Source organism: Aspergillus glaucus, assembly GCF_001890805.1.
Source record: "Aspergillus glaucus CBS 516.65 unplaced genomic scaffold ASPGLscaffold_4, whole genome shotgun sequence".
Lineage (NCBI taxonomy): Eukaryota > Fungi > Ascomycota > Eurotiomycetes > Eurotiales > Aspergillaceae > Aspergillus > Aspergillus glaucus.
Window position 1 is genome coordinate 1055902 of NW_019170456.1, and position 24238 is coordinate 1080139.

Genomic DNA, 24238 nt, shown 5'->3' on the forward strand with positions numbered 1-24238 from the left:
CAAATATAGCACATGAAGAGTAAGAATAATGCAAGAAACAGAAGCAGAAAATCTAGCACATCACTGATGCTCGTACAAGTAAGAAGCACAGCCCCCCAAAACAGAAAAAAAAGTACACATTACAAGAAAGCCTCAAATCCCCTTCAAGGGGAAGGAGGGTGATGCAGTGGAACAAGCGATGCAGAAGTCGACTTGCACAAGGGATAGGTAGTAGATAATGCGAAAAAAAAAAAAAAAAAAAAAAAGACTCTTTTCGTCACAAAAAGGACGGATGCAAAGGAATAGAGGAATGATGGAGGAAGTAAATGATGCGATAAGATTCGCTGAGGAACCCAACGGGATCGGTTCGGAGGTTCAGGTGTCGAGGATGCAGAATTAGAGAATAAGGAATTTCGCGAATGATAGGGTATCAAAACGGATGTATCAAAAAAAAAATGACGGACGTGACAATTCAAAGTCCGCAAAAGGCATGATCCTCATCATTAGATGATCGGTCAAAGATCCGACTGAACGGCGGGTCCACGGGGACCATGCCCTTCTCCGGCGTAGTACTGACTCCCTCAGCCTTGCGAATCACTTCTTTCAAAGAGCGGGTGACCACCCCAGCACGGATGACAAGGTCGTGAAGAGACTGGGTGTCGAAGGGAAGCTTTTTAGGACGTGGAGTGTCGGTGTCATTGTATGCGGAGGCGCGTTGCTGATAGATCAGATCGAGCACGGACTTTGCCTTTGCAGAAGATGATTCCTCGCATGTCCGATCGCGAGACGTGTTATTATTATCATTATTGTTGTTGTTGTTGTTGTTGTTGTTGTTGTGGTGGTGGTGGTGGTGGTTGTTATTGTTATTAATATTACTGGAGATGGACACTCCTGAGATCGAGGCCGGCCATGACTCGCCACTCACGCGTCTCAAAAAGGTAGATTCTTCTTCCGAATCGTCGAAACTGAAAGTGAGTGATGACGGCGATCGCGGAGGAGACGGAGTGTTGTCGTCTTCATCGACGGTGGCCAGGTTCACAATACCATCTGCCTCTTTCCAAAGTTCACTTGATGGCCCGTGGACGAGATCTAGAGCACTAGCCTGATGTCGAAGACGTTTGAGCTCCTCGACCAACAAAGTCAGTTCTTGAACATGACCAAATTGTCCGTGGAGACTGGCTTGTCGGTCCATAATGGCTTTGGGAACGGCCATTCCGTGGCGTGCCGTATTCTGGCTTGGTTCCGCAATTTTCTCACCAAAGACATCGTCTTCCTCATCGTCATCGTCGAATTCAAAATCATTGTCCCAGTCCTCGCTGACAACTTTGCTGCCCAGGCCCCACGTCCCGAATTTGCCGGAGCTTTGACGTGATTCACTGGAGATCGATGGGTCTCGCGATACCGGAACACTTTGGCTTCGAAGATGGAGAGTGGTCGGTGCCTTTCGCACAGGAGCACGGCTTCCTCGACATTCAAGCGCCTGTTTTCCATGCACCGTTCGAGGACGGGATTCGGATCCAGACACCTCGCGATCACTTCTGGGTTTCTCAGACCAATCGAAGATATTTATCTTGGGTACGGATTCGAGAGTCTCTTTGCTCGAATTTCGGAACTCGTACGGGTTAGACGACACCCGTGCACCATTGTGATCTTCGAAGACGTCAAGGCCATCGAGTCCTGACAAGTCATACTCGTGTCTGGGCCACCGCGAGGCCCTCTGTTTCGGCAGGAAAAGTGGTCCATTCGGTTCGCCAGGGAGTGCGGCCACCATGCTGCGGTCGTCGTCATCATCGCTCAAGTCAGACAGGAGAGAGAGTCTGCTGCTCTCGCAGCCCCGGGTATCTGTTCTCTCTTGAGAGATAAACGACAGCGAACTGGGAACAGGCGCTTTGTCGATGGCGGGGGCAAATGGATCCGCGACGGACGACCGTGGAGCAAAGGTACCCCGAGGGATGAGATCTTCCAGTTTCGCGAGTCCGGGTGACCCCGCTGTTGGAGCATTGTCGAAAATGGTATCAACTCGGGGACGACGGGATGCCGCCTTGCTGCTCGTGGTTATATGGGTCCGTATCGAGTCGAACGCTCCATCGCTAAGAAAGTCCGTTTCGTCTTCATCACCCGACGTGAACACACGAGTGTCGTCGGAGCCGATAACGGTTGAAGCTGGATCGGAAGCTGCGACCGAATGTCGCCTCGGACGTTGGCGCGTTGTGTTGATAATGCTATTAGAATCGAACTGACGAGGGGAGCTACCACTTCTCAAAGCTGACCGAGCCACCGAATCTGACGTCGAAGGGCGAAGTGCTCTGTCCCGAAGGGAACCCATTGTAGGCCGGAAATCTCGAGGCACAGGCGGCGAGGGGAGGAAGTCTTGATGCCCCTCGATTCCCGCCGGGGCAGGATCCGTAATGTTCCGCGGACCATTGGGCAGGAACGACTCTGATATTGCTCTTTCCGATTTTGGCAATTGGGGCAGGGGTGTCGAAAGAGCCCTCTTTTTGCGGTACGTTAGGGAACCGCCGCGGGCACGTTGTTCAGCATTTGGTGGAGCTGCATTCTGGGCATCTCTCTTGGTACTTGCATCATCAAAGGAGACTGAGGGCCGACCGTCCTTCTCCTCTTCTGGCACATATGCTGTCTCTGGCCGCTCTGCGGAAGGACCGTCGACAGACTGGAAAGGATCTCGGAATTGGACCGGTGCCAAGGCGGGCGTCACAGGGGTCGCGGGGGTTACAGGACTCGCGGGGATCTCCTCGCTCAGGTTTTGTCTATTCTTTATAGAGGTCGCCCGGACGAGTACAGGAGCCGCGACTGTACCGGGAGGAATGATTCGACGGAGCCGTTGGTCCCTGGGTATTGGAGCTGTCGACAATTTACGAACCAGTCGTTCCGGCAATCCATCGAGAGTAGAATCCAGGTAAGGCCGCACTGCAGTGTCGTTGCTCACCGGTTCCGGAGCCTTGCTGGCTGTGGGTGACTGCACTGACGGCGCATTTGTAAACGAACCCGGCTCGAAGTTCAAGCTGTGCGTTGGCCTGTGTCGAGATTTCTCAAACCGCTGGTAACTTGTGGCAGGCCTGCGGAAGGTTGGTGAGGCGAGCGACGAACGGCCCGATGGCGAATGTGCATTATGGGACAGCTCCAACGCAGGTCGTTTCACCAATTTGTTTGGCGCTCTGCGCTGACTTTGGGTTCGGGAAAGCGCCGGACTGGCAGATCTATTGAAGGAGGGGGAAAGAGGACTGGGGCTGGTGACGCGGCTATCATTCTGATTTGGAACGATTGAGAGGCGCTTGAGCCAGGAGGAAGGCCGACGAACATGGGCACTCTGCGGTTCTTTTTCCGCGACGGGCGCAGTCGGGCGGGCGAGAGTCTGACTGCGTCGATGTTGTCTCACACCTGCAAACAAGGACAGTTTTCTTCGCGGAGTAAGATCCTCTTCCGTTGACTGTAGGCCATTAAGCGCGGCAGGTTTCTCCGCGTCGCGCGGTTCTGGGCGTGCGGGCGAGTCCGCGGGTGTTGTTCCAGATGGTGTTGAAGGTTCCGGGTAGACACCGGAAATGGGCGAATTGATCGCGTTTGTCTTCGCGACAGGCGGATCGGTTAAAGAAAGCGTCTTTTTTCGAAATCTTCCAAACTTGGAGGAGAGGGAGGGTGTTTGATCTACGCGACCGATAGCGAGGCCCGTCACAGCAACACCAATTGTGCTGAGAGCACAGAGCTAGATGAGACAGAAAGCGGTTGGTTAGCCGGAGACTTGCATTACATGCATGAGAAACATTTGCATAGAAAAACAGGTCGCAAGCGATACCGCGAACCATGGTAAACATGGCGAGGACCCATTCAATGAACCACGCGCAGAAGAACCATGGACCGGGAGACGGAAGAGCATATACATACAGTAGAAACATGCTCCATCCTCACGAGGGTGCTGAGAGCAGTGTCAGAGCACCAAACTCAGCTTCGCAGCTTCCAGGCAGTGACCAAACAAATGCCATCACTTGGACATTCTTTCCTTTGACTCCTTTTGCTCGAATAATATATAGGGACGTTCGTTTTCTTCTTTTTTTTTTTTTGTTTTTCTTTTTTTTTCGAGACGACGAAAGATGAAACAAATCCACGCGCCTGGGAAGCGCCCAGGGAGAGATCGTGTGGCTCTCGAAGGTTGTTTTTTTTTTGGGGGGGGGGGTTCGAGAGGAATGTTATGGCGGCGGGGAGCGCAGAGGATAAGATCGGGAAATAATAATAGTAACACAGCTAGTAGCACGAGAGAGAAAATAAGATTGAATAACAATAGAAGAGAAGAACAATGCTAGTTAGGAGAAGTGGTGTTAATAATCATCAGTGTGCTGTGCGTCCTGAAGTAGGACCGAACTGGATGACAGCAAGAGTGACAGCAGCAGCAGCAGCGACGGAGCAGAAGAAACGACGACGAAGATCGAGAAGACAAAGATATGAAACGGGAAACGACAAAGAATAAAGGAAGAAGAGTGAGATCGATCGTCAACACATTCCAGTATTAGCAGTAGTAGCCGTAGTAGTAGTACTAGCAGCAGCAGCAGCAGTAAGTAAAGAAAGTGTAAGCCGGGGATTGGCTGTGGAACTAGCTGCGAGGAGGAGGGATGCCGCAAGGAATTCTCGTTGGACGAGGGGGGAGGAGGAATTATTAGGATAATTCCTGATTATTATGACAGGTACTAATATATAATTAACTAACTATGCCTTGTTTGTTTATTGTATTCCTATCAAAGATCACAAGTGGAGTGATGGAGAGTCAGCCACAGAAACTATATTCAAGCGGTATGACTTGCTTTACGATGCTCTACCGATGCTACTAAGGCCAATGCTGCCATATCCCGGACAACGGATGCTTGTTTGCTTTCTTTCCTCTTTACTTTTTTTCTGGTAACTCGATATTGAGGCTACTCCTCTTCAGCCACCGATCGTTAGCCGTGATTCACCATAATAACTGCCAATTGAATCACATCCTCGTGGGAAGAAAGCGTTGGTGAGGTCTCAGCTCGGACACCACCCACCCGCAACACACACGAGCTATACTACAGGATATTTATGATCATTTTATTTATCAGTACCTCCTGGCGTATGTCCATGACAAAAAGCACTTATTAAATGGCAAATGCACAGAGGACGGACAGGGCACGACGACCGGGTAGGGACAGTTCGTCCCAGAAAGAGATGATCATCACCGCCACTGATTCAAAACAGACTAACCGGACTACGGAGTAGATACGGGGACACACTCCTATGACGCTCTTCGGATGGAGCTGTATTACTCCACTTCAAAAGGTATCGGCTGGTGGCGGCAGCAGCAGCTCTAAGCTCCGGAGTCGGCTCGCTCCCACTACCAGTAATGGAAGTTTCCTGTGCCGATAGATCGCGAGAGGTCTGGCGATCTCTTAGAGCAACACTAAAGAGTGAATCCAGCACGAGCGCGGAAAAGGACACACAACGAGCAAGAAAAAAAAAAAAAAAAAAAAAAATCCTTAGTTAGCCCCAGACCCAGTTTTTGCCTGAGGACGCCCCCCCCCCTCAAGAAGCTGACGACGGGTCGCCAGGAGCTGTAGAATGCGTGATTACGGACAACTCCGGAGTTTATCACAATTTTACGAGGCTCGATCGAGAACCGAATTTCTTTGGAACCAAATTCGATTCGCTCTACCGAGTAGATGCGAGCGAACTATCCACCACTGGCGTGTTAAGTTGTGGCAACCATCCTATTATCATGTGTAATGTGTGGCTCAAACAGCGAGCTTATTTGCTTCAAAACAAAGAGATGATCCTCTCTGATAGATCGAATTCGGCTCTGCGGAACGTGGTCTGCCGGTTTCTCGAAGGGCAATATTTCCGAACCCTCACGCCCACCCACCAGTACTAGTATCAGAGCTCAGAACTCGCTCCTTGTGTCGGTCTGGAAGAATGGAGAGAGAAAGAAATACATAATGATTTAATGATTGATCCCTTGGTTCGCATCGTGAATCTTCCCGGCCCAATGTCGGGAAAATTCTGGTACTCCGTACAGAGGAGCCACACAACCTTGATCGGCCGGTTCCAGGGAACACACACGATAATACAATTCCTCTTCTCATTATGTACAATTATTGCGAGAGAAAAGATATGCTGTCATTGTTGGGCCGAGACAGTGGGTCATTTTCTTTTTCTCTTGCACGAATAATCCACAACGCGGAGAACACGATGGACAGCTCTCGCCTACTTGTACGCCATGCAATGCACATGTATGATGTACGCCCGAATAACACACACGTATCCGTCGTATCGATAGAGTTGCAGAGGGATGCAAAAATGATTGTCCGCGTTTCAGTTCCGCGAAAGAAGTGTCCTTTACTCGACTACCGAGTGGTTGTACGGAGTACGGAATACTCGATCAGGTTATCCCTACATTTTAATTCTCCCATTCAGCCAGCCCTTACTCTGTACCTGCACCCAGGATCCCACCCGTTTAATTTCCTTATGCAGGGGACGGTCATTTCTAAGTCTATCACCTGTCAATTCACCAGAGATGAAAAGGAAGCACTGGACCGGACCGGATACTGAATATTGAACTGGAAACTCCTGCGTGACGGTTTACTGCGGTGACATCTTTTCTTACCCCTGCAGATTTGTGCTAACGGACAAATTGTCCCGACAACAACAACAACAACAACTGGCGCCCTTCCCGTCAATCTGTTGTCTCTTCCCTTTGGCGAATGTGATCCAACCACCATGGAGTAAGCGCCCTGCAATCACCAACATGGGGAAATTCAGACAGCGATCTTCTATAATTGTACATTGTTAGTGCTATTTTTTGCTGCCATCGTCGCACCATGAAAGGAAAAGCCCCTGTCGATAAATCCCTCCTCCCATCGGAGATCATTGAACAACTCAGCGGTGAAACAAAAGGAACAAAGACGATTTGCGCTACTCCTGGGGGGTGGTTTAATTGGAGTACACCTTACCTGTCCGGGTATGTGTTCTGTGCTCTATCCTATTTGTCCCTGAGACATCAAAAGGAGCCGGACTAGCGGAGTATGTAGTTTAGTCCCGGCATTGACACGATGGCAGCGACCGGCGTTGGTGAAATGTGAGAGGTCTGTTTCTCCTGTCAAAGGAGCATCTCCATATTACAAGTACGCTAGGCTGAACTATCACTTGGCTGAATTCGTAGATTGACATTGTTCGTCCATCGGTCCATCCCCCAATCAATCGGAGTACGAGGAAATAAGTCATGAAATGGAATGGTTGGCTCTCATCTCCCAACCTCTTCCTGCCCGGGAACGGGCCGTATATCATCGAGAGTGATTGACTTTGACAGCGGAGTACGCCGACATATCAAAATGAACACAATCACAGAGAATAGTTAATGTGCCTCTTTTTGCAGTTGTCATTCTGTTGGCCTTGGATGTCTTGATCGGTTAGGCGGTGGAATCCGGCAGAATAATGGACATTCGACTTCACTTTTGCTTAGCAAAACAACAAAATCTGAATTTCTAGTCAAATTCAACAGTAATTCTTGATTAGATAGTAGTATAATGAATATGGATGCTCTCTGAAATTGCTTGTTGTGTAATGTGTTCTGTCCTTGTGAACAACATGAATGCTTAGACAGCTCCGACTCCACAAACCGCCACCACGGTTTTTGCGGGCAAAACTTCTTTCGGATCACCACCAAGGGAAACAAACAAAAAAAAAAAAAAAAGGCAACTCTGCTCTACGAGTCCGTTTACATTAAAGCAGGTAGAGAGCGTTTTCCTTGAGTCGATCAAAGGAAATAAAGTAACCCGTGCGGCTCTGACTATTCTTTGAAGCAAAAGTTTTCCGGGGAAAATATTAGTTAAAATGGAGGCGGAACTCCAGACACAGATCCGCGGCCTGGATCGTGTAATCTCAGAGTACTCTGTGGTAAGTGTAGGACACTGCTAATAAGAATGGTTCCCCACTAACAATGTATACAGGGTTACTTGACACATGCGTCGAACGCATATGTTGAAGATGCCAACGCTCCATCGCCACTGGCAGAGGCAGCCAACTCGGTCACAGAGCTCCTCATCTCTGCCTCTGGAGACTTCTCAGACCAGAATGCAGAGGCCATCCGCAGCCTCGTCGAGAAGTTCATCACCGGCCTGAGCGCAACCGATGGCGTTGACCCGGAGAGGCGGCAGATGCCCTTCACGGCCAAGAAGCTCGACCAGGCCATCAACGTCGGATCCCAGAGAAACATGTCTTCTACCCTGGGTCTCACAGGTGGCAACGTCGACCTGGAGTCTGTTGGCAGAAAGGTCGAGTCCCGTGTGGACCGCAAGAAGCTCGAGAAGGCCGAGCGGAAGATCCGCGCCAAGCAGGAGAAGAAGCAGATGAAGACGGTGCAATACGAGTCGTCTCGTCTGCTCAACCAGCCCGACGACGCCATGTCGTACGAAGAGTTCTTCATGGCTGTCAACCCGCTCCAGCTCGGCGCCGACAACCAGTCCAAGAGCAAGGATATCAGGGTCGATGGTATCGATGTTGCAGTTGGCGGCCATCGTATCTTGACCGATGCTTCTCTTACTCTGGCGTATGGCCATCGCTACGGTCTTGTTGGTCAGAACGGTATCGGTAAGAGTACTCTCTTGCGTGGCCTGAGTCGTAGAGAAGTCGCCGTTCCGCACCACATTTCTATTCTCCATGTCGAACAAGAGGTATGTCATTAGTCACTACGAGTGAAAAGGCAAGAGTGGCATGCTGACAATGTCGTCTAGATTACTGGTGATGATACACCTGCCATTCAAGCAGTTTTGGACGCCGACGTCTGGCGGAAACACCTTCTCCAGGAGCAAGATGTTAGTTTCCTCTCATCTGTATGGTCTATTACGGGTTTATTGACCACAAGCAGAAAATCTCGAAAGAATTGTCAGCCATTGAGGCAGAACGATCGTCGATGGCAGATACATCCAAGGACGCAGCGCGTCTCGATCACGAAAGAGAAGGTCTCGATATCACCCTGACCGATATCCACTCCAAACTCTCAGAAATGGAATCCGACAAGGCAGAGTCTCGCGCAGCCAGTATCCTGGCAGGTCTTGGTTTCTCGCCTGTGCGACAGCAGTACGCTACCAGGACTTTCTCTGGTGGTTGGCGTATGAGATTGGCTCTGGCACGAGCTCTGTTCTGCGAGCCTGATTTGCTCTTGCTGGACGGTATGTTTTGCGCTCACCTACTACTTATATGGAAATTTAGACTGACTTGGCTCAGAACCGTCCAACATGTTGGATGTTCCATCCATTACTTTCTTGTCCAACTACCTTCAAGGATACCCTAGCACCGTTCTTGTGGTCTCTCACGACAGAGCATTCCTGAACGAAATTGCAACGGATATTGTGCATCAGCACTCGGAGAGATTAGACTACTACAAGGGCGCCAACTTCGAATCTTTCTACGCAACCAAGGAGGAGCGCAGGAAGAACGCGAAGCGCGAGTACGAGAAGCAGATGCTAGAAAGAGCCCACTTGCAAGGTTTGTCAATTTTCTACATATCGGACCTTTTTTCCATGCGCTGACTCGCTTCTTTAGCCTTCATCGACAAGTTCCGTTACAATGCTGCCAAGTCCTCTGAAGCGCAGTCCAGAATCAAGAAACTTGAAAAGATGCCTATCCTGGACGCCCCAGAGGCCGAGTACACCGTGCACTTCAAGTTCCCCGAAGTCGAGAAGCTCTCGCCACCTATTGTGCAAATGTCCGAAGTCGCATTCGGATACACGCCGGAAATGCCTCTCCTCAAGAATGTCGACCTCGATGTCCAGCTTGATTCCCGTATTGGTATCGTTGGACCGAACGGTGCTGGTAAAACTACGGTGCTGAAACTGCTTACTGGTCAACTTCAACCAACCAAGGGCCTCATCAGCCAGAACTCTAGGCTGCGGGTTGGCTTCTTCGCTCAGCACCATGTGGATGCCTTGGATCTCACCACCAGTGCAGTGAGTTTCATGGCGAAGACCTACCCAGGAAAGACGGATGAAGAATACAGAAGACACTTGGGAGCGTACGTTCTACTTTCCCCCCTAGAGTAAAATTGTGATTACTGACTGGAATTTGTTTAGTTTCGGTATCACCGGTATGACTGGTCTGCAGCGAATGGAGCTTCTGTCTGGAGGTCAGAAATCTCGTGTTGCATTCGCATGCCTGTCGTTGACCAACCCTCACATCTTGATTCTGGACGAACCTTCCAACCACCTGGATATCGAAGGTATGGACGCGCTATCGCAGGCGCTGCAGAACTTCGAAGGAGGTGTCGTGATGGTTTCCCACGATGTGACCATGTTGCAGAACGTCTGCCGTAGTCTCTGGGTTTGCGACAAGGGAACAGTACAGCAGTTCGATGGTAACGTCGATGCGTACAAGAAGATGATCAGTGCGCAGGCCAACGAGGCAGGTGTGGCAATTGCTCATTAAGAGTAGCATTATTATTTATGATTTCATGTTATGATAAGACATTAGGATTAGAAGTTCATATGTACCTATGCGAACTTGATTTTCTCGAACCACCTTGGCTTTCCCTCTTCCGGATACCACCGCTTCAGTGAGGGCGCTCAGGGCCTAGCTCAGTGAGCACCCACTGAGTACCCAGCGCAGTCCATGCTCAGTGATAAGTCACATGGGTGCTGAGCTAGTAGTAGAACCGTTATGCTTGATTCCAATTGTTGGCGCCGGTATCGGATCCATGGAAGGAGAACCAGCTGCGATCGCAACGAATAGCCTGCCTTGCGGCATCCAATCTTATTATATATATATATATATATTTACCGGAGACAACAATTCCATCCTTTACTCCCCCTTTGGCTTTTTGATCGGGTTGCCCTGCTCATCCACGAGTCCTTTCGCCCGCATCACCTTGATGGCATCATGGAGAGGATCCAGCGATGGCTCGGGTGCCCTGTGTGAGCCAAAATAGTTGTCGGCCCAGGTGAAGTATTGTCCATAGTTGACAGTGAAGTACATGTGGTGCAACGTGTGGTGCGCGGGGCTGTTGATGAACTTCTCCGTCCAATGGCCCGTAATCATGTCACCGTCGTGGATCAGGATGGTCCAGATCTGGACAGCCATGAAGAGGGCCATATACAGATATCTCTGCATTGGGCAAATGAAGACGAAGACGCTTTTGAGTGTTAGAATGAGAATAGATAACAGTGACAATGGACTGGGATACTCACTGGTATGGCAGGGACTGCACGTATCCATCAAGTGGGTGGAAAGCCAGCGCAGCCCATGGCGTGGGAACTATTATGTCGTCAGCATTGGCAACTGAGGTCGAGGTGGGAGGTTATGTGAGACTTACCGATCCATTTGTGATGTGGCTTGTGAATGTACTTGTACACACTGGGGTGATGCTCCAGGCGATGAATCCAGTAGATACCAATATCATTGAAAGCCATGTACAGGATTGACGAGATCAACATCCAGGGCCAGCCATAGTCGCTCACATTGGAGTAAAGCAAGCTTTTGCCACGGACCTCGGCCAGAAAAAAAGGCAGGGTCAGAATGTTGATAACCGGGACGGCGGACAGCGATGATTTGATCTCTTGGCGGACTTGATTCTGCAAGAAGCGAGGATGATACTCGAGTCGTCGGTCAAATATGAAGTAGTAGGACAGAGCGCTGAAAACGAGGTAGAGTGAAGTCGCGCCGAATTGAGTGATGGCGAGAAGCGATATGATTTGACGATAGATGTTGTCTCGCGGCCATAGAGATGTAGGCACCGTGTCGGCAGCCGAGAGAATGGGATCTGAGGAGTTGCTGACACCGGGATAAGGTAACGCCCAGGCATAGGCCTTATCCAGAATGAGAGGATCGAGAAGCTCCAGAGCTACATCCATCGCGTGTGGCGGATTGCGATTCAAGTGCGATGGCAGCAGAGATAATTGTCGGAGCTGGTTGCGCTGCTGAAGTTGAAGTCGCTGGGAGATGGGTGTATTGAAGAACGAAGGACGACGAAATTGAGGCGAGACCGACGCGGATTTGATGAAGAATGCATGGTTCGATATCGGATCAACCGGGGCAGCTCGACAGGGGCCACTTCAGGGGCACGGGAGCTTAACAAGGGTCAATTTAACACCCCGACACCAGAACGCGTCGTCGTACATAATAGTACTCCATACAAAAACATTAGTGCCATATCAACACAACGCTTTCAATTGCCCACTGCCTTTCGCTTTGGGCGACATCAACAATATATGATAGAGTACATATAAGTACTGTGCTCTGTACAAGGACAAGTAGTTGATACCGCACTTTACCGTATCGGGACTCGTGCCAAGCCTGGCCAACTGTTATGAGGCTGGAAATCGATTCCCGAAGCCTGACGGTGTTTACCCCGTATTTTCCCATATATTCCAGACGTTCTAGAAACGGGGATCTTACCGAACATCTAAACTCTCTCTCTCTCTCTCTCTCTCTCTCTCTCTCTCTCTCTGCGCCCTTCTATGCTACAGTAAAGCGCACCAGATGTATCGATAGACGAAAGTAGGACATTCATTCCCATTTGAACCAGCCATGAGCGACCACCAGTCCGGCCCAAATGCGCCTTTGCTCGCTTCTCAGCCCGAAACTGATCGTGACTACGATGGCCATGACTTGGACTATGAGCAGCAGCCCATCGACCTAGAGCCCGGATATTCAGGTGGCTGGTTTATCTGGACTCTGACGTTCTCTGCGGGTATCAGTGGACTTCTTTTTGGTTACGAGTATGTATAGTTCCGTTAGAGGGATGCAAGCAGAGAAGCTAATATGCTAGATCTAAAGCACAGGAGTCATTTCGTCCACACTCGTATCAGTCGGCTCCGATCTCTCCAACCGTGAGTTGACGACGGTCGATAAAAGCTTAATAACATCCTCTACGAGCCTGTTCGCCCTCATAGCAAGCCCTCTCGCTGGAATTTTGGCAGACAGACTCGGCCGGAAACGAGTGATTCTCGTTGCAGATGGGTTCTTCACTGTTGGTGCGGTGTTGCAGTCTATCACCAGCCAGGTATGGTGGATGATCGTGGGCCGCAGTATTGTTGGCTTGGCTGTTGGAAGCGCTAGTTTGGTGACACCTATGTATGTGTTTCAGGACATGGATTTTTGAGGAGACATTTTGCTAACTACGTATCGGTTGTTCTAGGTATATATCCGAACTGGCACCGTCTCATGCGCGAGGAAGACTGGTCACGATTCTGAGTCTGTTCATTACCGGTGGTCAGGTGGTGGCTTATATTGTTGGATGGCTATTCTCATCTGTCTCGGGCGGTTGGCGCTGGATCGTTGGCCTGGGAGCTGCACCGGCAATCCTGCAGTTTGTTATTCTCTTTTCATTGCCCGAAACTCCTCGCTGGCTAGTCCAAGCAGGACGGGGAACGGAAGCTATGAATGTCCTGACCCGGATTTACCAGGCTCATCTTGGTAACAATGGTCTCGCAAACCGCGTCCTGCGCGGTATCCAGCAAGAAGTTGCTGAAGAGGAAGAAGTGCTCAGCACCAACAAGCCCACAGACAGTAACATGCAGTGGGCCCATGACGTCTCGCAGCGTGCTCATGAGTTATTCCGGGTTGGCGGTAATCGAAGAGCATTGATTATAGCAGCCATGCTACAAGGACTACAGCAACTGTGCGGATTCAACAGTCTGATGTATTTTTCAGCAACTATTTTCTCCATGCTTTCGTTCTCTTCGCCGACGCTGACATCATTATCGGTTGCTATGACCAATTTTGTGTTCACGCTATTCGCATTTGCCTTTATCGACCGTATCGGCCGCCGCCGTATCCTCCTTTATTCGATCCCTGTGATGATTATATCCCTCATCGTATGTGCACTGAGCTTTTCGTCTTTCAAAATGTCCCCAATGTCGTCTGGACCCGGACCGGCGGTGCATGGGGAAGCAGACGACCCTAGTAAGACTAGCTCGTTCTTGCCGATCGCCATCCTCCTTTGTCTCACAGTCTACACCGCATCGTACGCCTTTGGACTCGGAAACGTTCCCTGGCAACAGTCGGAGCTCTTCCCCTTGAACGTCCGGTCGTTGGGATCCGCTCTTGCCACAGCAACAAATTGGGGGTCCAATTTCATCGTCGGTCTCACCTTCCTGCCGATGATGGAATGGCTCTCGCCTGGCTGGACTTTTGCAGCTTATGCAATTGTCTGCGCTGTGGGGTGGGTTGGTGTCTGGGCAATTTATCCTGAAATGAGCGGATTGAGTCTTGAAGAGGTTAAGGATCTTTTGGCTGATGGTTGGGGGGTGGGTAGAAGTTGAGTGGGATTTCCCTGCATAAAGTACATACATACAAGTAATATGCGCCTATCCGAATTGGATTTTCTGGAATACTCGTAACGTTCCATGTCAATGTCTAATGAGAATGCTCAGAGCCTTGTTTGAGTGCGCATATGGAGTACGGAGTACGGTTTAGTCCTCACTGCTCAGTTGTAGCATGGAAATGTGAGGACTCATTAGCACAACTACTCCAGAAAGGTCTAGAGAGCTCAAGGTGAATGTGCCTGAACTGATAAGTTCGAGATACAGCTAACACAATTAGCTTCCCTGGACTGTCGCCCCATATGGTCGGTGACTTTACTAGATCACCATTCCAAAGACGATCTTGTGTCAGTCTCGTGTATCAAAAGACTTCCTTGCTTTGACGATACCCTTTATTTACGCCAGAATTCCATGGACATGGGGCATAGTATCCATGTTGAGCATTCTGCAATTGTTGCGTATCATTCTGCAGAATCTGAACCGGCCTTGCATATTCAAATCCTTCGTTCCCTGGGTAGCCCTTATGACAGGGCATGGAAGATCCTGTGACAGGAGATGGACTGGAAACAGAACAATGGAATTGCACAGATGTCATTCAACGAGCTCAGGCTATGGTCAACGATGCCAAATTTCCTGATGCAGAGAGATGGAATGAGTCTTTGCAAGGCGGTTGTCCCTATTCATCCGTCACCATTTTCTTCTTTCAGCTTCATCACCTCAAGTCCCTTCGTCTGGATTACTCGTTTGTCTGGATTTCAAGGGGCCCGAATTTGACACTGAGACATGCCCTTTTTTTTTTGCTCCTTCAACTATCTAAGCATGGTAGATTATGGCGGCAATGTCCGGTGGTCAGAGTTTATCGAGTAGATTGGGGACATTTCTATGTCGACGGCGGTCTTTGTCCACCTGGCTTCGCAGCACAGAAGACCTACTCGGGCAGAGCGAACAACAACATAACCTCCACCAGCTACACACGCTTCTTCTTCTTCCTCGAACGACTACCGACGAAACAGAGATCCCGTCTCTTCTCTCTAGAGCCACCTCATTGAGAACTCTCCACCTGGGCATGGCTTATCGATGGCAATAAAGAGGCAGCTCTGGAAAACGGTCATTGATACTAGTAGGAGTAGTCTCAATCAGCAACCCTGCTGAAAACTGTCGCTTGCACTACTATACTACCCATACATGGAGGGATAATATTACTTTGATTTCACCGACCATTATCTAAGAGAAGAGTTCATTGGATTTCTGAAACCATTTTCCAGAATGTCCTCTGTTGAAGTACCCATCAATCTACTACTGGGCCTAGATCCTGAGGCAGCTGAGGATGTGAGAAGCCTTTGACCCGGCACATTGCAGGATTTGTTTTCACTGGGATGTCGAATCCGTGGCGCAGTCAGGATCAGCTCTTGGATATTGTTCGACACCTGCTGGATGATTGGAAACCTTGCACGCCACACATTAGACGCATAACTATACATTTGACTGACATATATAACAAAAAAGTGATAAGAAGCAGACTGTCTCCACAATATATCCTGCGCCGATTTATGTACCGGGTAGGAATAATAACACCTCGATTCATCTCTTGAAACCCGAATTAATCAGCTCAATTAGCACCATCCACAACACCCTTAGCAATATCATCACAGCACTCCAGATGCTCCCTCAGGTAAAAGTTCGATCCCGAAGTCTCCAGCGTCTGCCCATACACCTCCCCAGCGGAGACCTTCTTTCCCTTACTATCGACAATCTCGCTACCGTCCACGAGAAGAAGGGTAACTTCAACCATGAGCTCCATAGGACAGAATTGCTCTGGTTTGAAATAAGTATCCCAGAATTCGTCCGACACGAGACCGGTGCGCACGATTCCGGGACAGAGGGCGTTGACGCGGATTCCTTCTTCCCAGCAGCGCATGACGATGGAGCGCGTGAAACCGAGGACATCATCTACCAGTTTATTAGTATGAATTACTAGATATATGGGGGAGGGGAAGGGGTCGGGGTCGCACGTTTCGTCCCGCAATACACAGGGGTCATCTTGAACGGATACAAAGACCCACAGCTCCCAGTGATGACCAAACTCGCATCTTTCCCCTTATGAGGCGACAACCGGAAATAATGCGTAGCCAGATAACTGGTATAAATCACACCCTTGACATTAACATCGACAACCGTCAAATTCGGCTCCGGAGGGGGAGTATTCGCATCCGCCCCCTCGGCTTGCAGAATATTGCAGCTCTCAGTTGCAGCGGCATTGGCAAAGACAAAGTCCAAACGACCATGCTTGCCATGGATCTCGTGGAATGCCGACGCCAGCTCCTGGTACTGGCTGACGTTGGCTTTGTGGAAGTAAATGTCGGACTGGCCCTCGACGGCTTTGCGGCCGCGTTCTTCGTTTGAGCCGAGGATGTAGACTTGCCAATCAGGACGCTGGGAAAGAGCTATGGCCACAGCATGCCCTATTCCGCTGGCTGTATTTGGTTGTTAGTCTGGGTTGTTATGTGAATATGGGGACTTACTCCCGCCGGTGATGACGGCAATCTTTGTGTCTGCGGCTCCGCTCATGGTTTAGAGTATATAACAAAATATACAGTGAAGTGCTTTTTTAATTTTTTACTGACAATCCGAGAAACCGGACAAGCTTCTTTTTAAATCAGGGGATTTACCCACACCTCCACTACCCTCCCCACACTTCATCTTTATCTTCAGCTGAGTCCGCAAGCTTGCAAGGGAAACTATTACAACCGGGCAAATTAGAACAAAGAGGCAAGAACGAACCGGTGTGATGGCGAAGTAGATCGCAGAGCTGCATCAAAGAGCAGACCGCATAGTTCGTATACATTGGGCTGTTCCCAGGGGTTTCCTTGGCAATCAATCATGTACTGTATATGCATAATGAGCGTGCGTCTGTGGAGTATCTTGAGGCTTCTTCCGAATGGTGCCTTTTGATTTGGCCTTCCAAAGTTTCCCAATCAATCGCAGACGCATTATTAATACGGAGCGCGCTAACTAACGTATTTCCCTACCGAGTGGCGCACCCGACCGAGCGGCGCACCTCTGTATTCCATATAAAATGGCACTTTTCATAACCTTAATATCTCAGCCACCAATGGATATAGAGGCTTATTTGTAAGATAAAGGTATACATACACACACTAGAAGAGGGTATATTGCTTTCTAAAGATTTTGTAGCTTTTTGTAGCCATAGATGTTTGAATATTGAAAAATACAAAAAATACAGTGGTAATTTATATTACTTGGAGAAATATTTATCTGTAGAAGCTTTCTGCTCAGTTTATATAATTTCAGTACCATAATACTCTATATACTAAATTTTAGGCTCTGTAGATACTTTGCGGTTGAGATATTGAGGTTATAAAAAGCGCCATTTTATATGGAATACAGAGGTGCGCCGCTCGGTCGGGTGCGCCACTCGGTAGGGAAATACGTTATGTGGATCTAGTAGTATGTATGTACTATGTACTCCGTAGTGAACGAGTATACATCTACGGAGTAGTTTTCCGGTGTAAATGAATTGAATCAATGCCGATGCCATTGGGTTTATTCTTTCACTTTGAAGTACAGAGGCTGCGATAAAATGATGCCGTTTAGGGGAATACGCTCGACTTGTTCAAAACAATTGAGAAATGGTTTTGTAGCAAATAACAAACAGAAAAGAAAAAAGATTAATTACTCCTCAACATCCTTCACCTTCTCCCACTGTCCCTTGAGATTCTCCTTCCACAGGCTGACCTTGTTGTCTCCGCCACTGACCGCCAAAATGTTACCGCTAGGACTCCAGCTAACCCGCCACAGGACACTGTCGAACTCGAGTTGCTGGCTGGTCCATTGGCCGGGGTTCGATGCATCCGACGTCCAGATACGAACGGTCTTGTCTTGCGAGGCAGAGGCGATGTAGGACTTGGAGAGGATGCTGGGGGACCAGGCGACGTCACGGACCCAGTCGGTGTGGCCTTCCAACGTTTGAGTAGGGTTGTAAGTCTTAGTTTCGTGGCTAGTGACGGAGAAAAGTCAAAGTCAGTAAATGCCTCTATCAAGAGAGGTTGGGGGTATGCGCAACGTACTTGTAATCCCAGATCTTCAGAAGATTGTCACTTCCGCCAGTAACGAATCTCCTCTGTTGACCCGGGCCCGGGTTGGAGCTAATCAAGCTACCCGCAGATGCAGCAGGTGCCCAGCTAATGGAGTTGACTCCCATACCATGGGCATGGAAGATCTGATGAGTCCAGCTGTTATCACGGAACTCGAGAACACTGACGTGACCGTCCGACGACGCGCATGCAAGAAGACATCCGCTCTCATGGGGAGCCCATGAAACCATGTTCACGGACGCAGTGTGGAGGGAGAAATCAAAGACCTTTGTCCATGCGCTGCTGCCAACGGGGGAGGTGGTGTTTTGGTGCTGCTCACGCCAGATAAGCACCTTGCCATCGTAAGACGAAGAGGCCAGAATTGTGCCGAATTTCGGGTGCGCCTAGTAATTGCGAATGTTAGACGAGATGCGGATGATTGGATTGACTAGTTGACGACAGCACAAATCGTCGGGTTAGGCTTCCACGTACCCATGCGACACACCACACTGCGCCTTCATGTCTGTTCACCCATCAGCCATCAAGCCACGTATAAGCTCAGGAACCGGACGAGATTGGCACCCACCCTTTGAGGGTCTCAATGAGTCTATTTGTCTCACCCTCGATTTCAAATATCTTTATTGTCTTGTCCGACGAGCATGTCGCCAACCTGCGGCCGTAATAGTCCAATCCGGCGTCGTGCTGAATTCAAGGAAAGCGTTAGTTGGACCACGCACGAGAACATTATACAGCATTCATCGGGTAGGATGGGGGATCGGTAATTCTTTTATCACGTACAATCATATCATCGTGACCCGAATTTGAGATAACTTGAGCGGCGGCCTATAGTACCACCCCGCGTGGAGGTGTCAAGTCAGTTAAGGGGAATTCTGAGGGGGACTGCACAGAGAAAAAAAGGAAATAACTAACATACCATGGTGTCTAATTCGGCAGCTCTCAAGAGGTAATAAGGAGATATAAATAAGAAAGTATTTCAATCGAGTCTGGAGGATTGTGTTGGAACAGTCCGGGGATGGCCCAGTCAAGCAGCAGCAACAAAACAGCTGGTCCCTTTGGCGGTGGCAGAGCCGCACCCGATCTTATCTTATCGTTAATCGGCTTCTGTGCTTAGTTAGTCACCATCTTCGGTTAGTTAGTTAGTTAGTTATCCACGTGATGCCTACCTCGGCTCGGGCTTTGAACACGCCCACGCCTCCCCCACGCCTCCGAAGCTCATTTTACCGTCGCTGCTGTCCATTTCTCTTCTTTACTTGTATTTCTGTTCCCTTCGCTATTGCGCTCCTTGTTGTCGAACTAATCCTCTTCGCAAATCTTCCCTTCCTGTTGCAGTGCGATCTATACGCCCCGCATCGCCTTTCCCGTTTCTCCGCATAGTCCCGTCGCAGCTTCTCCTTAGTTTACCGGCATCATGAGTGATGCTCTTTGCGGACCGTCAAATGCGCTTCAGAATTTTCAGAAGCATGCGTCCGTTGACAGGACGCTTCAACAGGATAGGTTGATCTCGCGGCAACCGCAATCTCAAGTGAGTCTATCTAGGGGAGTTTTGATAATCACGGAACCTTGACTAAGATTCAACTACGTAGGGTTTCCGATCACAAAACGCAAACGAAGGATCCTTAGACCCTGAATTCGCTGCGTTTGAGTCCAACCTCGCAGGACCACCAGCGCCCGAACTACACCATGCAGGTCCCTTCGCCGCCCCTGTGCCCTATCATCCAATGCCCGGCCATATGGAAACTCCTCACTGGGCGTCAGACTTCCAACAGTTGCAGATCTCGGGACCTTCACATCCAATTCACCAGCAACCCGGTCCATCTACCGCTCCGATGGCACCGCAACAAGGATGGCAAAATGAATTTATGGCCCAGCAACAACCGCATCAACCTCAACAGCAGCAGGCTCCCGGCCCGCAGCACCACCAGTCCTACGGATACGGGTTTCAACCATCTTTTGCGCAAAACTATTCTCTGAATGGCGCCCAGATTAATACCTTCCAGCCTCAGGAGACAGTGGAGAGTCAGCAGCCACAAGCAAATACTTTCGATGAGTCGGCATTTGAGGCGGCGTTTGAACAAGCCAAAGCCAATATGGAACTGGAAGAGACCACTGCCGCACAGACACATACCGAAATTGTCAACGAACCCGCTCAATTCGACGCCACTGTTCAACCAGAGACCCATGAAGAAATCAGGATAGGGTCGGACACGATTGCCCCTAAAGAAGATACGCAAGAACGGTCAAATGATGCAGATGAGCTTGCCCGAACCGCGGGACAGTTGTTGCACAGCGTTAGCCACGAGACAAACGAGAAATTTCAACAAAGCAATTTCCTTGCCTTAATGCGTCGTATTCGGGACCGAGAGATTCAGATTGAGGGAGATGAATTTCGCGAAGTCAGTACTAATCCGTGATTTTCCTATTTCGGGTGGCGCGGTGTAGACGCGGTATATATTTATCTATCAATACTGGCTCTTGTCCCAGCTAATGAGTGTTCAGACTACGCAGTCCCTACATCCTGGAGGCAAATACTATCCGCAAGATAACAAGCAGCAACAGACACTAAGACCAGCAAGTCGGGATGAAAATACACACATTACTCCAAATAGTACCAGTGAGTTCGATTAGGCAGGAAATTCAAACATCTTGTCGTGAAACACAGCAACGCGCTCGTGCATCCACAACTGTCCTAACTCGGTGATGCTTCTCTTCAATCAGGACTGAAAATGCAGTACGATCCTACTACTACAGCCCAACCCCAACCCACGGCGCCTGCGGAGGGAGAGACGCGCAAAGACGACCTTCATACCGATTTCTTGGGTGGACGAGGGGATGACAACTCCCTCTACGAAGGGTGGAATCTCGGCGATCGCTGGGCTTAACTGATATGAGATTTGATACCCGACTTTCTAGCGTTCTTTTGAAAAGTGGCAAAATCTTTTTAGCATGCATATCTTGGATCGTTTGGATTATCAAAGCGGGCAAATTGGGAAAGTCAGCCGGCGACTTAATCATGTATTTCTTATTGGTGGCATCGCATCTTGATCTCCCTCATTTTGACAGCATTATTGGAAGAATTTCAATCAATTCAGGATAACCTTTTGAGGAAATATCATGTCATCATTCATAACTCGTGATGCGCCGTACTTGTGGTTAAAGTCACATGATCCTATTCAGGCTATTGACGGAGAAGAACAATATGAAGGCTCAATAGAAACAACAATCGGCGCACATTCTGCGGTTGGTGCTATTGAGAAGCCATCTGCTGGTCTGCTGAGCTGTTTGTCCCCTTTTATTGCTTTTTCTTGTTTACGGGCCAATGGCTGCGTGGGAATAAACCGGTCGGCTGGTACTTGGGTGGTCGTTTTAGGGTATTGTGCTATTGTTGGCGGTTATTGACGTTTCCCCTTGCTGTTTCTCAATGATTGAGGAAGTCTATTCATTTCTTATTGGATATAGTGTACTATTTATTGTCTGTCAAATGACTGCTCTGCATGATGGCCTTTGGATAGCTTATATATTGCAGGATGAACCACAGTTCTTGTACAGGTCTCTTTCCATATTCAGTCTTGTCTACTTTTCATTACTTCCTTTATAATAACCAATATCCACACCTAACACTGTGATACCGTACTTCCCTTGCTATAGTCCTCCATCTTGAATATGCTTCCTCCATCAGACTCCCTCCTCCACCACTATATCAAGCTTGGAGAAGTGACAGCCAACATGCAAAACCAAAAGCCTCTGACCTCCCCTCCTCCTCCATATACCACAAACCAGCAACAAAACTCAGTCCCTGAAGACATCTACCCCGACAATGAAATAGACACAAACATCGACGAAGACACCTGGGACAACACGACCCCAACTCCGATTACAATTAACATCGACGCATCTATCAGCGTGCGAGGCAATAGCAACACAATAATCATGACCTCCGGGTCTCCATCTGCACCAACACCATTGACAACATCCTCTCCGACATCAACATCTATGTTACAAGCAGCACAGAAACATCGACAGAATAGGATAACCGAAATGGCGACGTCGATTATCGCAGCGCTAAGAGAGTCACAAGATTTATCTTCCTCGGGGATAGATGGAAAAGGGCTGATTGAGATCAATATTAATACGGGAATGAAGGTTGAGGGGAGTAGGAATGTGATTTCCGTTGGGGCTGGTGGGGGTGCGTGTCGTATACTGCCTAGAGCAAAGAGGAACGGGCCAAGTCATAATGATGATGAGGATGAATCGAGTCTGAAGAGAAAGAGGCGGACTCAATCGGTAAGCTCTCATTTTGCTTTCATCACTTTGCTTTGTTTTATTTGTCTAACTTGAAGCTTGATATAACTAGGAGCCTGTGGAAAGTATGCCTAAGATGAAGAAAGAGTGCTCGCCATCGTTGCGCGCGAAGTGATCTGACATATCCGTTTTGCATACTACCTTGATACCACTACGCTGTCTCATCTTCAAAAGGATGAGAAGGCTACGATGGCGCCCTTTGACCCAGAGTCCACTATCCGTGGCGACTTGATATATTGATACCAGAAAGCTGCGGTTCTTTGATCGATACCACATTGTCATTTTCTAGTTTGGAATGTATCTACCTGGACGTTTCTTTACACTAAATTAGTAGAATTGCATTAACATGTCAATATCAACAAGTAACAACATGCTATGTTATGCATCTACTTTCCCTGGACAGGCCAATTTTTATTAGCAATTCATGAACCAATGGCCCTAAATAATGTTCTCATACTACTGTAGTATTTCGCTATCCATTGGTGACAGAGTATGGGGTATGAAGTATATGGAAATTGCGGAACTGTGAATAAAAGCCCTTTTTTCACTGCAGGTACAGCAGTGTGTGTACACATAGCGCATTTAAGGTGGGTGTCAACCATCAAAGTGGCCACTGGAGGTGAATGAAATTCGATAAGCTGTGTGCCAAACCCAACATTCACCCATCTTCTGTTCCTTTCGCTGTACGTATAGACTACAGTGTAGCTTAAATGACACTACAGAGCTGCATGATTCAAGGTTACTTTGGTGCCTAGCGGAGGTTGAAGACAACTCAAAATGTAAAATGTATTTCATGTGCTGGCAAAATATTCTATACCGAATCTAGACTTAGATGAAATATAGATGAGAAGGAAAAACTCCGTTTGCTGCATATATTTGCAGTAGCGGCAGCTCCTCGGAATAAAGGAGGTGCAGCACTAGATACAAGTGGCAATGTTGTCCAGGTTCTGATAGATGCCTTCTCGAAGATATGAACCCATCCGAAACTATCTCGCGAGTGGGCAGACCCTTGGGAATTCGTTCCAAATAATGCAAGAAGACGCAAGGTTGAGGAAAGATGCCATTTGACAAAACACAGTTACTGCTTGGGAAGAATCAAAATTTTTCTTTTTTCAATATCTAGTACATTGGTAAAGACAGCAAACGTAATTCTCAATTCATTCTGGGTTCGACAGAAAACGCCCAATAAGCAATAAGCGAAGTGATAGGAAAGCGAGACGGAGAGGTGAGACAGGTACGATGTTAATGAAGATTGTACAACCCTTTTCACGGCACATAGACCAAATTCTTCACCCGATTAATCGCCTGTCTGTCCAAAGCCTCATGCAACTTCTCCTCGAGCTTGTCAAATGGAAAGGCAAACGTTTTGTTGCATATATTTAACCCACCGTCTTTGGTAAGGGAAGGGTTGCGCATAGTCTTCATCGCAGAGGTAAACGTGCCAGGGGATCTCTCGATGCCAATCCACATTTGAACGTCCAGATCGGGTGAGGGGGTGGGTGCTTTCGCTCACAAGACCATATGTACAGCTCGATCGGAAGCTTTCCCACGATGGCAACGCCCTGGCTT

At 48.8% G+C, this 24238-nt stretch overlaps 9 protein-coding genes across 9 annotated transcripts; 5 read left to right on the forward strand and 4 right to left on the reverse strand.

The window, feature by feature from the left end:
- Positions 1–451: 451 nt before the first annotated feature.
- On the reverse strand, positions 452–5477 carry ASPGLDRAFT_119395 (uncharacterized protein; the record flags this gene model as incomplete). The annotated part of the gene is made up of 3 exons (XM_022540043.1): positions 452–745; positions 869–3700; positions 5451–5477. Coding segments are annotated over 3 exons (3153 nt in total), but the record flags the coding sequence as incomplete, so codon positions are not given.
- A 2356-nt stretch (positions 5478–7833) lies between these two features.
- On the forward strand, positions 7834–10422 carry ASPGLDRAFT_119602 (putative AAA family ATPase GCN20; the record flags this gene model as incomplete). The annotated part of the gene is made up of 7 exons (XM_022540072.1): positions 7834–7896; positions 7950–8672; positions 8733–8813; positions 8867–9170; positions 9226–9486; positions 9544–10012; positions 10071–10422. The coding sequence occupies 7 exons, from the start codon at positions 7834–7836 to the stop codon at positions 10420–10422; spliced, it is 2253 nt and encodes a 750-aa protein (XP_022403978.1).
- Positions 10423–10794: 372 nt separating this feature from the next.
- ASPGLDRAFT_23313 (sterol desaturase family protein) lies at positions 10795–11843 on the reverse strand (the record flags this gene model as incomplete). Its single annotated transcript, XM_022543270.1, has 3 exons — positions 10795–11125; positions 11181–11247; positions 11306–11843. The coding sequence occupies 3 exons, from the start codon at positions 11841–11843 to the stop codon at positions 10795–10797; spliced, it is 936 nt and encodes a 311-aa protein (XP_022403979.1).
- A 676-nt stretch (positions 11844–12519) lies between these two features.
- On the forward strand, positions 12520–14255 carry ASPGLDRAFT_119550 (putative MFS myo-inositol transporter; the record flags this gene model as incomplete). Its single annotated transcript, XM_022540066.1, has 3 exons — positions 12520–12710; positions 12769–13065; positions 13130–14255. 3 exons carry the CDS (start codon positions 12520–12522, stop codon positions 14253–14255), a joined length of 1614 nt encoding a protein of 537 aa, XP_022403980.1.
- Positions 14256–14377: 122 nt separating this feature from the next.
- Positions 14378–15390, forward strand: ASPGLDRAFT_1157051 (uncharacterized protein). The gene is made up of 2 exons (XM_022539708.1): positions 14378–14487; positions 14536–15390. The coding sequence occupies exon 2, from the start codon at positions 14789–14791 to the stop codon at positions 15302–15304; it is 516 nt and encodes a 171-aa protein (XP_022403981.1). The 5' UTR covers positions 14378–14487; positions 14536–14788; the 3' UTR covers positions 15305–15390.
- Positions 15391–15864: 474 nt separating this feature from the next.
- Positions 15865–16721, reverse strand: ASPGLDRAFT_120159 (uncharacterized protein; the record flags this gene model as incomplete). Its single annotated transcript, XM_022540120.1, has 2 exons — positions 15865–16205; positions 16268–16721. Coding segments are annotated over 2 exons (795 nt in total), but the record flags the coding sequence as incomplete, so codon positions are not given.
- A 1227-nt stretch (positions 16722–17948) lies between these two features.
- Positions 17949–19401, reverse strand: sec13 (GTPase-activating protein SEC13; the record flags this gene model as incomplete). Its single annotated transcript, XM_022550057.1, has 6 exons — positions 19284–19401; positions 19148–19192; positions 18936–19051; positions 18842–18872; positions 18344–18753; positions 17949–18273 (listed from the first exon to the last, which is right to left on the reverse strand). Exons 1-6 carry the CDS (start codon positions 19284–19286, stop codon positions 17949–17951), a joined length of 930 nt encoding a protein of 309 aa, XP_022403983.1. The 5' UTR covers positions 19287–19401.
- A 377-nt stretch (positions 19402–19778) lies between these two features.
- On the forward strand, positions 19779–20781 carry pex20 (the record flags this gene model as incomplete). Its single annotated transcript, XM_022544250.1, has 2 exons — positions 19779–19892; positions 19954–20781. 2 exons carry the CDS (start codon positions 19779–19781, stop codon positions 20779–20781), a joined length of 942 nt encoding a protein of 313 aa, XP_022403984.1.
- A 1153-nt stretch (positions 20782–21934) lies between these two features.
- ASPGLDRAFT_55757 (uncharacterized protein) lies at positions 21935–23096 on the forward strand. The gene is made up of 2 exons (XM_022548156.1): positions 21935–22651; positions 22722–23096. Exons 1-2 carry the CDS (start codon positions 22031–22033, stop codon positions 22782–22784), a joined length of 684 nt encoding a protein of 227 aa, XP_022403985.1. The 5' UTR covers positions 21935–22030; the 3' UTR covers positions 22785–23096.
- The last annotated feature ends 1142 nt before the right edge of the window (positions 23097–24238 follow it).